This window comes from Pantherophis guttatus, chromosome 4 (genome assembly GCF_059756535.1).
Source record: "Pantherophis guttatus breed Tessera chromosome 4, ASM5975653v1, whole genome shotgun sequence".
Lineage (NCBI taxonomy): Eukaryota > Metazoa > Chordata > Lepidosauria > Squamata > Colubridae > Pantherophis > Pantherophis guttatus.
The window spans coordinates 20,906,453-20,923,376 of NC_142066.1; the positions used below are offsets into that span (position 1 = coordinate 20,906,453).

Below are 16,924 nucleotides of genomic sequence, written 5' to 3' on the forward strand. Positions count from 1 at the left end.
TTGTTCCAATTCTTGTTTCAAATCTCCTTGATCATTTACCAATTCCTTAAATCTAATTATCTTATTTTTCTCCAATAAATTTGGATATATCAATGCTCCTGTTGGCGATAACCACATTGGAAGGCTAACATAGTGTTTTTGTTTTATTTTTTTCCAAATCTGTAGCAATGCTTTCCTGATCAAATGTGTTTGAAAATATTTATGTGATTTATATTTCTTATGTTTCGTAATGTTCCATTTTTTATTTATCTTTTTATTTTGTGGATCTTTTTGTACTTCATATTCAATTTTTTAAAATTCTTCCTGCAAATTTTCTACTAGTACTCTCTTTTCTTTATTTTTTTTAGAATTATATGCGATGGTCAGTCCCCTTATATAGGCTCTTGTGGTATCCCACAAGTTTTGTATCGAAGTATCTTCTTTTTTATTTATTTGAAAAAATGTTTTCAACTCCACTCTAACATCTGTCTATCTTTTTTCTTTACACAAATTTTATTCATTATCCATCATTTATTTTGTTTTTGGGTTTTCCATTTTAATATAATTGGATTGTGATCGGCCCAATCATTTACTCCTATTTCAATTTCTTCTATTTCATTTTGAATTTCTGCTGTTGTCCAGGCCATATCCATCCTGGACCATGATTGATGTGGGTATGAATAAAATGTATATTGTTTATGTGTTCTATGTGTCTCTCTCCATTCATCTCGCAGATTGAACTCAGATGCTATATCAAAAAAGGCTCTTGGTAACACACTTCTTTTCTTTTTATTCTTTTTATTACTTTTATAGTCTCTTTCAACTTCCACCACCGAATTAAAGTCCCCAATCATACAAAGCCTTTCATAGTCCATGTCTACTAATTTCTTGTGTAAATTTGTAAAGAATTCTTGTTGATTTTTATTTGGTACATGAATTACTGTAAGTAGCATTTGTTTCTATTCTATCACCAATTCCACCATCAAAATTCTACCTTTGTCGTCTGCATATCTTAGATTTGATTTGATTTTTTCCTTTACATATATGGCAATACCCCCTTTCTTTTTATCTGCTAAAGTTGTGTATAATGTTCCTAATTTTCTATTTTCTAATAATTTTCTATATTCTTTTTGTATATGAACCTCTTGGAGGCATATCACTTCAACCCTTCCAAGCTATCCAAATCTCCAGAAGACGGGGCAACATAGAGCATCACTGTCTCTGTTCATTGTTCTCTACTTTAAATGTTGAAGTGAGGAAGTAACCCAACATGTACATATAAAGAATATCAGGCAAACATAAAGATTTATTAAAGCTTTCTCTTCATGAGCTGGTGTTTATCATTAAGCTCAGGTCTCATCACAATGATAAAACATTTGGGGGAAAAGATGCACACCAATAAGCCAGCACTGGAGGAGACCATGGAGAAGATTTCCACAGACAATGTATATTTTCCCCTAGTGCTTAGATAGGTTGGAATAAAACACAACCAAACACTGCAGAAGACCAACATGCTGAAGGTGATGAATTTGGCTTCATTGAAACTGTCAGGTAAATTCCTAGCTAGAAAAGCAGCAGAGAAGCTAAGCAGAGCAAGAAAACCCATAAAGCCCAAAACACAGTAGAACATGACCGAGTCTTCATGGCACTCCAGGATAAGTTCTTCAGGTATTGAATGTGCATCAAAATCTGGATATGGTGGGGATGTTATCAGCCACACAGCACAAACACATATTTGAATAAGGGAGCAGGATAGAAGAATGAAACTGACCATCCTTCCCCGAACCCATTTCCTCAATCTGGAACCGGGTTTGGTGGCCATGAATGCTAGAACCACAACAAAGGTTTTGGCTAAGACACAAGAAACCGCCACAGAAAAGATGAGCCCAAAAGCTGGTTGTCGAAAGAGACACACAATCGTATTGGGCTTCCCAACAAATAGAAAGACACAAAGGAAAGAGAGGAGAAGAGAAACTAGGAGTGTATAAGTGAGATTCCGGTTGTTGGCTTTGACGATGGGAGTGTCTTTGTGTTTCATGAAGATTGTTATTACCAAAGCTGTCATTAAAGAAAAGCAAAGAGAAAGAACAGTCAGACTAATCCCCAAGGGTTCTTCATAGGACAAAAAGGTGATCCGCTTTGGAATGCACACATTTTTCCTGGGATTTGGATATTGATCTTCTGGACATGGAGAGCAGTCATCTATGTCTGAAAAAGAATGCAGATGAGTTGATATAGGAAATTATAGTGTTGGCTTAATCCAAGTATATCTGAAATTGTCCTACCCTTCTCGTTTGATATTTTCCCCTCTGGACATAGATGGCAATCATAGCAACAAAACAACTTTCCTTCTTTCTTGGCCTTGCTGTGTCCTGTCTCGCAAGGATCATTACATAAAGATAAAGGTAATGCCTATCAACGAATGAGGAAGAATATATTAAGATACAAAGAGGAAAGGAAGTGCTTTGAGTGTTGCTGTGGAATCAGCAGTTTAAAAATGAAGTAGCAGGATGACATAATTTTACATGTAATTGCTCTGAAATTAAACTAATTAAATTTCTACAATAATTGTATCGATAGCCTTTGTTAACCATCATCACTCTTCATAGACAATTTCTGTGCTAGTTAGTTAAGGTTGGTTTTTTCAACTTCTGAATTTTGATGTCAGCAAACTAAAGAGATTTATTGTGCTGGCTTGCAGCTTTTACTTAAAAGCCATGAAAACCATTGCCCATAATTAACAGGGAGCCAGGAAAGTATATTTCCTAATATTCAGTAGCAATTACTAGAAAAGTTAAAAAAGTATCTTACTGATATCTTTCCGTTTCCAGGAAATTTGTACCTAGGTCAGTTAGGGATGACACTGTGACACTTTCATCAATAAAGATATTTAAATGAAGGCAAACAAATCTGGATTCAAAAAGCTAACCTGGTTAAAGCCTACTGGCCATGTGATGGAATCTACAGAAATATTGAAGAACTTCTCTGCTGGAACTGTGGGATCTATCACTCCAACTTTGACCCTAAGAAATGATTGGTTTGGGAATGTGATCCAGTTGATAATATCAAATCCACCAATGAATTCTCCATTTGTATCAAAGGAGATCTTTTCACCAACACTGTTGTTGAACCTGACACTTCTCAGAAAAGAATGAACCTGAAACACAAAAGCAATCAGAGAGGAACAAACCAAGGAAGGGAAAGGTAATTCATATATTCAAAATATACATATGAATGTTTCTTTAAAGTTGTAATCTCTCAAACAAATAAATAACAATCATTCTAAAACAGAGATAGAGATATCAGATTTCTGAAAAAAAATTAACATAGAATTGCAAAATAAACAACCATCAAAAAATAAAATTAAGCTCTAGTTTATTTGCAAAAGCTACTTAAGCCAGATCACTTCTAATAAATATATAATAAATACTATGATGTATAAAACAACCATATAATTGAACTCATTTCATACACTAGCAAGGTTATATTCAAAATGGTACAAGTTAGGCTTCAGCAGTATGTGAACTGAGAACTAAGAAGTACAAATATTTTTTTTGAAAAGGCAGAGGAACTGGAGATCAAATTTCCTTCATTTGCTTGATTATGAGACAGTAGGGTAGTTCCAGAAAACCATCTATTTTGCTTCATTGACCATGCTAAACCTTTTGATTATGTAGATCACAACAATCTGTGGCAAGTTCTTAAAGTGTTGGGAGTACCAGATGACCATAACTGTCACCTGAGAAGACTAATGTCAGCTCTTCCTGATTCAGCTTGGCACCTCACCTGATTCCTGCCATTAAAGGCCAGAAGTTCAGGGGGTGAAGGATTAAAGGGCAATAAAGCTGTGCTTATATGTGATGGGAAATCAGGAGAGTGGAAGGATAGGTGATAAAGACCAGACCAGCCAGATCCTGTTTTTACCAGCATCCCAAGGCCAAGCACCCAGAGAAATATGTGGATTATCCCCAAACATCTCAACATTCTCAAAACATCTGGCTGAGCTGTGGTTGGCTGGAAATGGACTGGTTACAGGGGGGTAAGAATGGACTCCGGGTGAACCTTTTTTGTATCTTGCAAATGCTGGAGAATTCTGAGCTGGCTTTACATTACTGCAACTAACACCTTTAGTAAAAGAACCCTTTGCTTTTATCAAATGGAGTCAAGGATCTTCCTTTCCTAAGGGATCAGTTTGGGGCAGACCTGACATCTGCACGACAGCCAAGAAGCAACAGTTAGAGCCAGACACGGAACAATTGATTGCTTCAAAATAGGGTAATAAGTACAACAAGGCTATATATTGTCACCTTGCTTATTTAAATTATATGCAAAGTACATCTTGTGAAATGCCAGGCTGATGAATCACAAGCCAGAATTAGGATTGGTGGAAGAAATATCAACAAGTACCAGTACTTGTATCAACAAATACCATAGAGAGGGGATCCTCCGGGTGCCGACGGCCAAACAATGTCACCTGGAGGCCCCTAGGGGGAGAGCCTTCTCTGTGGGGGCACCTACAATCTGGAACAAGCTCCCCCCGGAGATACGGAAGATCCTGGATCTGTGCAACTTCTGTCACGCGCTCAAGACTTTCTTATTTCATCAAGCTGGCCTGGCCTAAATCTTTTCCCCTTTTAAATGTAAATTTTAATTTGTTTTAAATTATTGGGTATTTTAAATTTGTCTCAGCCAAATTATTTATTTGTTTTTATTCTATTTTAAATTTTGTATTTATGTGTTTTATTCTGTGGCTGTTCACCGCCCTGAGTCCTTCGGGAGTAGGACGGTATATAAATTCAATAAAATCAAAATCAAATCAAATCAAACAACCTCAGATATGCAACGATACCACTCTAATGGCAGAATGTGAAATGGAGCTAAAGGGCCTCTTGATCAGGTAAAAGAGTAGATTGCAAAAGTTGGCTGGAAACACAATATAAAAAAAGCTAAGTTTATGGCATCACTTCATAACAAATTGAAGTGGAAGAAATGAAAACAGATTTTATTTTCATGGGCTCCAAGATCACTGCAGATCCCCCCTTTTTTAAAAAAGAAAAAATCCTTTTCAAATTTTCAAATTGCTTTTTTCAATTTTTCAATTATTTGTTCCCAATTTTAATCTTTTTTCAACTCTTAAATATCACTTTTAATTTTTAATTATTTCTTTTCAGTTTTTACATCTTTTTCCATTTCTTTTTTCAACTAAACGTTTGAAAACATATAGTTTACTTATTTTAATTCTGTAGAAATTCTTAAATTCTTAATGCTCTAACTGGAAACATGAATAAAAAAACCACAGAAAAAAGAAACAGACACTTAAGACAGGAAAGATAGTGATGAATTTTTCAAGAGAACAAATGGTCAAGAACTGTCATAAACTATTAGAAATGGGGAATATATTTAATTTTTTAAAGAAATGTTTAATTTTTTAGTAAACAAACAAAGAAAAAAGTGATGGAATTGGACACTGACAGTATAATTACTTGCAATGTTTGCCATATGTTTCAGCTTATGCTCACATAGTTTAGATACTTTGACACAGGTTGGACTCATTGGACAACACCCTGAGGTTGTGAAAGATTGAAGGCAAAAGGAGAAGTGGATAACAAAGGATGAGATGGTTAGGTAGTGTCATCAGCACAATGAACATTAATACCGGCAAATTGTAGAAGATAGTGTAGGATAGGAGGGCCTGGAGTGCTATGGTTTATGGGGTTGCAAAGATTCAGAAACGACTTAGTGACATACCAACAACAATAACTGAGATAGCATAGCAACCCTTATGTACAGGTGTTGATCGTTTAATGACTGCTTGTTCAGCAACCATCTGAAATTATAAGAAATTGTAAGTGCAGAACAAGTGATACTTAGGATTTCCTTACTGTGCTTGTATGATCACAATCCAGGAAGTCAGGAATGGGCCTTTATTTCTGACTGTCATGGCATTCCACAGTTACTTGATTGTGATTTGTAATCTATCTTGCTAGCTTTCCATACGCAAAGTCAATGGGGAAGCTAGAAGGAAATTGGAAGTTGTGATCACATGAATTCCATGCTTTAAAAACTATGCAATCCTCACTTAACAATGGTAACTGGGGTCTGCCAAAATTATTGTTGCTAAACCGCATGGTCAAGTGATGTCACAACTTATACCTGCATCACTTAAGCAATGAAAACTCAGGTCCCAATGACTGTCATTAAGTAAAGGCTGCCAGTAAAATTTACAATATAATTGAAGATAGACATACTTTTACAAAGTAAAATCAAAAATTAATGACCTACCCCGAAAATATGACCTAGCATGATTTTTCATGCTGCTCGCAATATAAGCCCTACCCTTACAAAATAAGCCCTAGTTCAGAGGATCAGCAGCGGTGGTGGGGTGGTGGAGGTAGCCAGCATAGGAGGTGGGAAGGATGCGCACGGGGCAGGTGCAGCCTGTGTGGGGCCAGAGACGAAGGAATGCAATATGTTCCACCACCTGTCTTTCCTTGCAGAGTGTGTGGCAAAGCTGGAGGACCCCATTTTTCAATGTAACTGAGAAGGCAGGGGCTGTGCATTGGCACCACTCCACCCCACCATTTGCTGACTCTGAGAGGATGCAGGGCCGGCAAGCATTGGGAGGAAGGGGCTGGTGGGCTTTCCATCCCTTGTACGTTAAAAAAATAAGAGACACCCAAAAATAAGCCCAAGTTCTTATTTCGGGGCCTAAAAGAAAATAAGACCAGGGACTATTTTTCAGGAAAACATAGTATATTCTACCTAGGAAATAAAGTCTCAGTAGAAGAGGTTAGGCAATGGGAAATGAGGACCAAAGGGCAATGAAATTTCTTTTATTGGATGCATTAAAGTAGAGCCAGAGTCAACACCAGCAGGGTCTGCTGGAATTTAAATCCTGCATTTAGCGGATGCTGAATTTGATGGCTGAGATGTCCATCATTTGAAATCGATGATTGTTTCATCCAATGGGAGTACACTGCGCTGAGATGGCGCCGTGGTTAGAGTGCAGTACTGCAGGCTATTTCAGCTACTTCAGCTGACTGTTAGCTGCAGTTCAGCAGTTCAAATCTCACCGGCTCAAGGTTGACTCAGCTTTCCATCCTTCTGAAGTGGGTAAAATGAGGGCCCAGATTGTTGTGGGCATCCTTGTAAACCACTTAGAGAGGGCTGTAAAAGAACTTTGAAGCGGTATATAAGTCTAAGTGCTATTGGTATTGCTAAATATGTCACAAAATGTAGGCTCAAATTAACATCTCACATTTTAAGCGCCTGGGATATTAAAAACACTTTTACTCCTTTCCCTTCTTCTCCTAGAGCCGTGTTCCTGGAAGCATATAAGGCTGCTCTCATTCCATCCATTTGCTCTAAAACTATGCATGTGTTGTTATGAATATCTGGGTGTAGAAATGCAAGTGACTCTCAAATGGTCTATGAAGAGGTCAGAACCAATGCCTCATAAAATGGGAACGTTACAGCAGGTTGAATCTTCTTTGAATAAGAATGACACAATATATCAGTCTTCCTCTTCCACCTATGGATTGTATGGGAAGATCCTAATCAGGAAATGCCAAAAAATATTGGCATGATTCAGTGGTGGGTTCCACTTGCCTTCACTACCGGTTCGCTATCGTGAATGCGGATGCACAGAACGTTCATGATGAAATCCGGGCGGTGGGCAGAGTCTCCCACTGCCACCACTACCGGTTCATGCAAACCTGGGCGAACCGGTAGGAACCTACCACTGGCATGTTTGTACTTTCAAGAATCAATGAATTGTGTCTTCAAATGCAAACATTCCAAAAACCATACATAACAACAACAACAACAATCAATCAATCAATCAATCAATACAGCTTCAACATTCAGTAATAACCTCCTTCCATTTATCCGTAGGCTGATTTTATAGAACAATAAGGAAGTGGCTTCCCGGGATGGAGGGGGAGTATTTCAGACAAGTAAAAGACAATTCAGATTCGATATTGTATCTGTGAGAAAGAGAAGTAATATACCCCGCTCCCCAGTGGTGGGATTCAAGTAATTTAACAACCGGTTCTCTGCCCTAATGATTTCTTCCAGGAACCAGTTTGCCAAACTGCTCAGAAAGTTAACAACCAGTTCTCCCGAAGTGGTGCGAACTGGCTGAATCCCACCACTGCCACACCGTCTAATAATTCACAGAGTAAATTGCAGATATAGATAGTAGAGTACTCAGATTGACAAAATGTTATCTATAGATGTAAAACAAGAAGAAATCAGCTTAGAAGAATTACTATCTGTCATTCTTGATTTTGGGTTTGACAAGAGATTAATTTCATGGAGAGAAAGATATTTTAAGAAATTTTGTAGAATGCCATTTACCATTTGAATATCAGCCTATGAATATTTTGATTACTTAATCCATTATTACATCTCACTTTTGGGTTTCCAGACATGAATATCCCTGGAGAATATTGTTTGCTAGTGTTTTTGGACACATGTTGCAACTACAGATATGGTGGTTTCTCACTACCCTCATAACACACTTACCTGCCACCACACTTGATTGTGAAAATGTTTCCTTCTTTCTTTCATCATTGTTGTTTCTCTAGATTTGGATAGAGAGAGAGATTGCAAAGCATGTGCCACAGCATAGACCGCATTGTAAATATTATAACTCTGGCCACTCATGCTTGTTTCAAACACAGATGTAGGAAGGGTTTCAAGCTTCTCCTGTCCAGTACATTTCTTCTCAGACTCCTCCATTTTTGAGTTTGGGAAGAAACAACTGAATGCCTGTTCCCAGAAACCTTTCCGAAAATGATCATTCTGATTGTTGCTTGGATTTAGATTGTGAAGAAATTCCTGGAAGTTTTGGATTTCCTTTGTGTGAACTGCAAAGGATAAAGCACCGTGCAGAAAATTTATATCCCAAGATTTATGAAAGGAAGTCGAAGTATAATCTGTTTGAGCAGTTATAAACCAAATCTTATTCTTCTTTGGTATATCGTCCACTTCTGAAATGTGGAGGATACTTCTCAGAACTGTTAAGGACTGAATTTCACCATATAAGATTATCACATTGGCTGTGCTGTTCATGAGAACATGGTATATATGTTGCACTTCATTTATCGTTTCATCAAAATCACTGTAAAAAGCTCCATTTGGGAATTCTGCTATGAATTCAGTGCAGATGCCATGCTCAGAAAAAGTGGGGAGTACCTCTTGGAGGAATTTCTCTCCTTTCTCATCCTTTACTACAAGAATTCCAATCCAGATCCATCTAAAATACAGCAATAACTGCAGGAGGCCCTTACGTTGGTGGGATTCATTCGGAAACATTTTTTGGAAGAAAACTGCTTGAGTCTCTTTATCTATGACTGGAGCAGAGCCATAGGTCAACTACAGAAAGATAAACATATGCAATTGAAAATTCTATTGCATGTGAGCCTCTGAAATCATATATATACACATTTCAGTTGGGTATCTTCTACCTTTCATACTGAAATTATGCAACTACTTGTGTTTATTATGAAATATCAACCAAGATGTCACTCTTTTTTTATTTAAAAAGTTTTTTTATTTATAAACAAACAAACAAACAAACAATACATAATCAATCATTCAATATATCTTCTAAGTACATCTTTTGTGTCTTCTTTTAGCTCCTCCAATATTTATCATATCTTAATATTATCATTTCCTTTATTATAAAATTTCCCCCACTTTTCTTACTTCTCTATTAATACATTTATCTATCTTTTAATTTTGTTAAAAATTAAACAACCATTTTATCCCCACACAACCTTCAACCCCCCTCCCCACCCCCACCTCCGACCTCCCAGAGCAAAAACAGGGTATAGCATTAGACAAAACATAAGCTAAAATATACTAACTTACTACAAGATTCAAAACTCCCTCACACTCTTTAACTCCTCTCTTAAAAATTGTTCATCAGCCTCCCCTTTTAGAATTCTAATTTAAACATTTTAAAACTTTCTTTAAAGCATATCTTTTTAGAGAAAAAGAAAAAGAAAATATTATTTTATATCCATTCAATTTTAAATTAACCATTTTAGTACTTAAGTAAGTTTTTTAAAAAAACACTTCAATAAGATATTCAGAATATAACCTTAAAGATACTATTAATCCATTGAGTTAAATTATTTCTAATTCTTGAATTCATTCTTCAAAATATCAATTTCAAAACTTTCAAAAAGCTATCCAATAACTTTAAAGTTAACCATTTTAATACCTCAGTAATTTTTTTTAAAAAAAAACTATCCATTTTTAGTTAAACATTTTTACTTAAACTTAAAAATTTCAATAAACTTTTCAGATTTATTATTAAGATCCTCCCCCCCAAAAAAATCTTCAATTCTTCCTTTCTTTCTATATTTTTTTCCAATCCTTCTTCTTCAGTAATACTTTCTTCTTCAGCATTGCTCCTCCCCCTGCTTTTATTTTCGAAAATTTTTGAATATGGACTTGAGGCTGATGCATCCTTGGAAATCGTTCTCTTCTAAAAGTTATTTCCTTCAATTTGAAACCTCCATTTCGACTCTTCCTGCTTATATAATCAGTCACTTCATTCCTTAAAGACTGATTCTGTTTATAAAGCCAAAAATTGTCACGATAAAGTTTATCAGTCTGCAGGAAAGAGTCTATTTGCTGCTTTTCAGTTAACTGCATAGAAACCTCTGCCAAAACCTTTGTTTTCAGTGTGCGACCTTCCATCGTAATCCTGACAGCCTCTTTTCCCTGCTCCAAAGTCAAATTAACTTGATTTATTTCTTCCTTTTTTCCAGCCAGCAAATCATTGTTGTTCTCCAGATTTTGATTTTGAACAGTCCTTTCAATTGATTCTATCCCCACCATCTGTTCAGAATGACAGTGATTCATGGTGCTATGATGATTCTATCAAGCAGATAATATCTAGGAATCTGAAAGATCTCTCTTTTTACAAAAAGAAGCATACCAACATTTGTGGACATATGGCAAAATGATAATATATATCCTCAACACATCTTACCTGAGGAACTTTGTAGATTCCCAGTACAGTTGCCATGTGAAGAGAGATGTCAGGTGTCCCAATGACTGCAGCCAATGTATTTATGATCCCACACTTGTAGTTAGGGATGAATTTGCCCTGAGTGAAAGGTAGAATCATTGAGGCAAAGAAAGTCCAGCTTGGACTAAAATTGCTGTTAAAAATATGGAAGCCCAGCGTGATGTTGGGTAGGATCTGGGGATTTTCATTGATCTCTTTTACAGTAAACACTAAAGCCAGGATATGCTGGTAATTCTGAAAAATTATTCTGTAAAACAGAATTAGAAACAGCACATTAAGAAAGGTCTTTAGCACATTATGGCACTTACAATCCTTTCGTACAACATATTTTGTGGAATGTGTGAAACAATTCTTGTTTCTATATGTGAGAATGGTTCACTATCAAACTGCAGCGATTTAAGAATGTTTTATATGCAAAAGGAAATTGCTACATTTTGGTACCTGAAATAAAGAATGATGAAACATGTCATGGGAAATATATGCTTTCTCTTCCTTAATGGTAGTAACAGCTTCATATTCGTATGGAATTAATTTGTATGGAATTAACCATACATACCTGTATATTAATAGTTATTGAGATGTGATTTGTTATAAATGGAGATTTGATCTCCATTTCAGCTATTTCAACTTTACCTAGAAAATGAAGTAAAATATAACATCAGATAAAATAAACGGAAGCATCCTATTTTAGATGGTTCTATCAGGAGTTTTTACCACTAGTGGAAAATATTTCAAGAATGATATGATTTACCAGCAAAGTTCAGAGCTTGACAATAAATTAATGATATACTTACAGAAATCCATCATGAAATGCCTGTGAAGGATGTTGAGTGAACTCAATGGGGTCAGAAAATATCACAAATGCAGAAATAATGCCAGCAATATTAACATCTCCAAGCTGATGATAGGTGTGCCGAATAGGAAGAGGCTCCCGAAAGTCACATTGAAGGGTTGATTTCTTGCACAGCACTTTAGGCAATACTATTAACAGTATCTCCACCAATAGTAACATCTTCAATGAGTGTCTTCTTTCTGTGTAGAAATGCCTCTGTCTTCTACAAGATCTTTGAAATAGATCAGAGAGATCTGCCTCCTGGAGGTGTTCTTCAGACAAAATTAGAGAGTGCAACATACTATCAAATCAACTCATAGAGCTTTGGGGGTCCCAGCCATGGGTTGGAATAGGATGGGGACAATAATTACCATTATTCAGTGTCAGTTGCTCCCATTTTCATGGAGTCCCATAGTATTTGGAAAAGGCAAACTGGCTAATTTCATAATAATAGTGAGACAGTCACATATGTCTCATTCACAATTTCAAGACATGTGAGGACTTGCAGAGGCAGGAATGCATGAGCTTCAAGACAAAAAATAAAATCATTAGATCCATAAAGCAAAATAGAGCTGTAAATATATGTATGTGTAAAGGCATTACTGTAATTCTATTCTATTCTGTTCTGTTCTGTTTTTTTTTTATGTATAAAACTTTTTTTTATTTTAAAACAAACAACAAAAAACAAAACATAAAAACATTCATCATTCTATACAATCACAGACAGTATATCAATCGGTGACATTCTTTTGTGCTCCTCCCCCCTTATAATTATCACTAGATGTCCCAAGCTCATTTCCTTTAGAAATTATATCACTTAATTTATATCAACTTCCATTTATTACATAGTTATCTCCAAGATTTATTGCCTATCCATTGATAAAATAAGTCCCGTATCAAATAATATTGTTTATCTTCCTGTTCTCCAATTTCAAAGGTCAGTTTACTCATTTCAGCATATTCAATCATTTTGTTAATAATTTCTTCATCAATAGCTATTTATTTTTGTTTGTTTATTTATTTATTTATTTATTTATTTATTTTATTATATTTTTATACCGCTTTTCCCCCGAAGGATTCAGGGCGGTGAACAGCCATAATAAAACAATATACAAGACAAATTTAAAAACCATATTAAAATAATTCAATTTTGGCCGAATTTAAAATTCCCATTCTAAAACCCTTATAAAACCATATTAAAAACCCATATTTAAAACCCAATTAAAATTATTGTCCCATCAGAACGGCTTGTTGGAATAACAGGGTCTTCAGCGCATGACAGAAGGCACAGAGGTCGGGGATTCTTCATATATCTGGGGGCAATTCATTTCATAGGGCACGAGCCCCCACAGAGAAGGCTCTCCCCCTGGGAGTCACCAGTCGACATTGTTTAGCTGACGGCACCCTGAGGAGGCCCTCTCTGTGTGAGTGTAATGGTCGGTGGGAGGCAGTCAGTGGCAGCAGGCAGTCCTGTAAATATCCAGGCCCTAAGCCATGGAGCGCTTTAAAGATGGTAACCAACACCTTGAAACGCACCTGGAAGACCACTGGGAGCCAGTGCAGCTCATGCAAGAGAGGTGTTACATGGGAGCGACGGGTCACCCCCATTATCACTCACACGGCCGCATTCTGGACCAGTTGGAGCCTCCGGGGGCTTCTCAAGGGGAGCCCCATTTAGAGAGCAATGCAATAGTCCAGATAGGAAATGAGGAGGGCGTGGGTGACTGTGCGCAAGGAATCCTGATCCAGAAAGGGACGCAACTGGGAGATCAGGTGAACCTGATAAAAGGCACCCCTGGCTATGGCCAACATATGATCATCCAACGACAGCCGTGAGTTCAGGAGCCCTCTCTGAGGGGGGTAAGATCTCATCCCCAATAGCCAGTGATGGGTCTAGCTGGCTATATCAGGATGTCGGAAACCACAGCCACTCAGTCTTGGAGGGGTTGAGTCTGAGCCTGTTCCTCCCCATCCAGATCCGCACAGCCTCCAGGCAATGGGATATCACATCAAGGGCATCATTGGGGTGGCCTGGGGTTGAAATGTACAACTGTGTGTAATTGGCATACAGTTGACACTTCACCCCAGGGGTGTCACATAAATGTTGGACAGGAGGGGCTAGAGGACTGACCCTTGTGGCACCCCACAAGTGAGGAGCCTCGAGGTTGACCTCTGTCCCCCGGTCAACACAGACTGCATATGGTCAGAGAGGAAGGAGGAGAACCACCGTAACATGGTGCCCCCCACTCCCATCCCCTCCAGCTGACGCAGCATGATACCATGATCGATGGTATCAAAAGCCGTGGAGAGGTCCAGGAGGACCAGGATAAAGGAGCAACCCCTGTCCTGGGCCTTCCAGAGGTCATCAACCAATGCGAACAATGCCGTTTCCATGCTGTAACCTGTCCTGAAACCCGACTGGCACGGATCTAGATAGACAGCTTCATCCAGGAATCGAGGAAGTTGTTGCACCATCACCAACCACTCCGTGAAGCAGAGGTTGGAGACAGGACGGTAGTTAGCTAATACAGCCAGGTCCAGGGAAGGCTTCTTGAGGAGAGGCCTCACCACCACCTCTTTCAAGGCGGATGGGAAGACACCCTCACTCAACGAAGCATTAATAATCTCCTGAAACCAGCCTCATGTAACCTCCCAGGAGGCCAGCACCAACCAGGAGGGACACAGGTACAATAAATATGTGGTAGCATTAAGCCTCCCAAAAATCTTGTCCACGTCCTCAGGAGCCACAGGGTCAAACTCCTCCCAGATAACACTCTCAAGGCTCACCCCCATCATCCCGTCCGAAACTACCCAGTCGGAGTCCAGGCCGTCCCGAATCTGAGAGATTTTATCATGCAAATATTGCACAAAATCCTCAGCTCTACCCTGCAAGGGGTCCTCCCTCGCTTCCACTTGAAGTAGGGAGCGGGTCACCCTAAACAGGACAGCTGGGCGGTTCTCTGCAAATGCTATAAGAGTGGAAAAATAATTAGATTTTGCCACTCTTATTGCCACTAGGTAGGTCTTGATATAAGATCTCACCAGTGTTCGGTCAGATTTGGTGTGGCTGGCCCTCCAATCACTCTCTAGGCGTCTTTTCTGGCGCTTCATCTCCCTCAGCTCCTCAGAGAACCAAGGAGCTGATTGAGATCAGCACTGAGTCAGAGGCCGCAAAGGTGCGACGTGGTCCAAGGCTCCAGCGGCCGCCCTATTCCAGGCGGCCACCAGTTCCTCAGCCAAGTTGTGAGTCAGAGCCTCTGGGAATGGCCCAAGCTCCGTCAGGAACCTCTCAGGGTCCATCAGGCGCCTGGGACAGAACCACCTGGTTGGTTCCGTCTCCCTGCGATGAGGGGAAGCGGTCCGAAAGACTAGCTGAAGGAGTGAATGATCTGTCCATGACAAGGGCTTAATAACTAGGTCCCCTATTGTGAGATCATTCAACCACTGACCAGAGACAAAAATCAAGTCCAGCGTGTGTCCCCCAATGTGGGTGGGGTCATGAACTAACTGGGTCAAGTCCATGGCCATCATGGAAGCCACGAACTCCCGAGCTGCTTCGGATGTTTCACTGACGGATGGCAGGTTGAAATCCCCCATGACCAGAAGCCTGGGCTTATCTTTTCTCCTTTCCAATTTTTAGCAAATACAATTCTAGCTGCTGTTAAAAGATTCACAATTAAATATTGCAATTCTTTGCTGTATGTCTCTGGTAAGATCCCTAATAAAAATGTATCTGGTTTAAAGTCAATATGTCTCTTAGTCATTTTTTCCAACCACATGTGTATCTTAGTCCAATATCTCCTTGCTTCTGCGCATGTCCACCACATGTGGTAGTAAGATCCTGGAGTCTGATGACATTTCCAACACTTCTCTGATTTATTCTGGAACATTCTAGCTATCCTTGCCGGGGGTAGATGCCACCTGTAAAATATCTTATACAAATTCTCCTTATATGCTGTAGACATTGTCATTTTATAATTATGTGACCACAATTTTTGCCATTTCTCTAAATCAATACCATATCCAAAATTCTTCCCCATGCTATCATTGATTCTTTAACTTGTTCTTCTTCCAATTTTGCCTCTAACAAATAATCATATAATTTTTTAATTACATAGTCATCAGGACCCATTAAAATCTTATCTAAATTAGTCAAAGTGTTGTAAAAACCTTCTTGTTTGAGATCTTCGTGATATCTAGCAAATATTTGCATATATGAAAACCCGTCCATCTTACATCCCTGATCTTCTATTTCTTGCTTTAATTTAAGTTCACCCTTTTCATCCAACAATTCCCTATATCTAATAATTTGTTCCTTTATAAATGTCACTGGATAAGAAAAAGCTTCAATTGCAGAGACCCAGACTGGAATCTTCAAGTAGTGGATTTTTTTAACCTTTTCCCAGTTCAACAATAAGGCTTCACAGATCTGGTGTCTTCTAAAATACCCCTGTATTTTAGTTCCTGTTCTGTTCTGTTCTGCTCTGTTCTGTTCTGTTCTGTTCTGTTCTGTTCTGTCCTGTCCTGTCCTGTCCTGTCCTGTCCTGTCCTGTCCTGTCCTATCCTATCCTATCCCATCCCATCCCATCCCATCCCATCCCAACCTATCCCCTCCCCTGCCCTCCCATCCCATCCCATCCCATCCCATTCCATCCAGAGGTGGGTTTCAGCAGGTTCTGACCAGTTCTGGAGAACCGGTAGTGGAAATTTTGAGTAGTTCGGAGAACTGGTAGTAAAAATTCTGACTGGCCCCACCCCCATCTATTCTCTGCCTCCCAAGTGGTTGTGCGGGGGTTGGGGACTTGAAACAACTGCCCCACTTCCGCCCCATTTGTCTCTCCTCCAATGGAAAATGGAGGTTGGCTCATGGCTGCATCCCTTCGGCTAAGGGGGCTGGACACCAGTTGGCCACCGTGAGAGGGTGGCCTGGTGTTGGGGCCTCCTGAGGGCTGAATCGGGATGTGTTCACACATAAGCACTTTACCAGCAGTGGGGACCCGACCATCGGACCAACCGCCATGAGAGGGCAGTTTTTTGGACCTGATCCCTGGACACTGTTTGGATGT

At 38.9% G+C, this 16,924-nt stretch overlaps 1 protein-coding gene across 1 annotated transcript; it reads right to left on the minus strand.

Annotated features, from left to right (window-relative positions):
* Nucleotides 1-757: 757 nt before the first annotated feature.
* On the minus strand, nt 758-11,125 carry LOC148113870 (vomeronasal type-2 receptor 26-like). The gene is made up of 3 exons (XM_087891555.1): nt 10,988-11,125; nt 2,265-2,391; nt 758-2,187 (listed from the first exon to the last, which is right to left on the minus strand). The coding sequence occupies exons 1-3, from the start codon at nt 11,123-11,125 to the stop codon at nt 1,289-1,291; spliced, it is 1,164 nt and encodes a 387-aa protein (XP_087747681.1). The 3' UTR covers nt 758-1,288.
* Between the last annotated feature and the right edge of the window lie 5,799 nt (nt 11,126-16,924).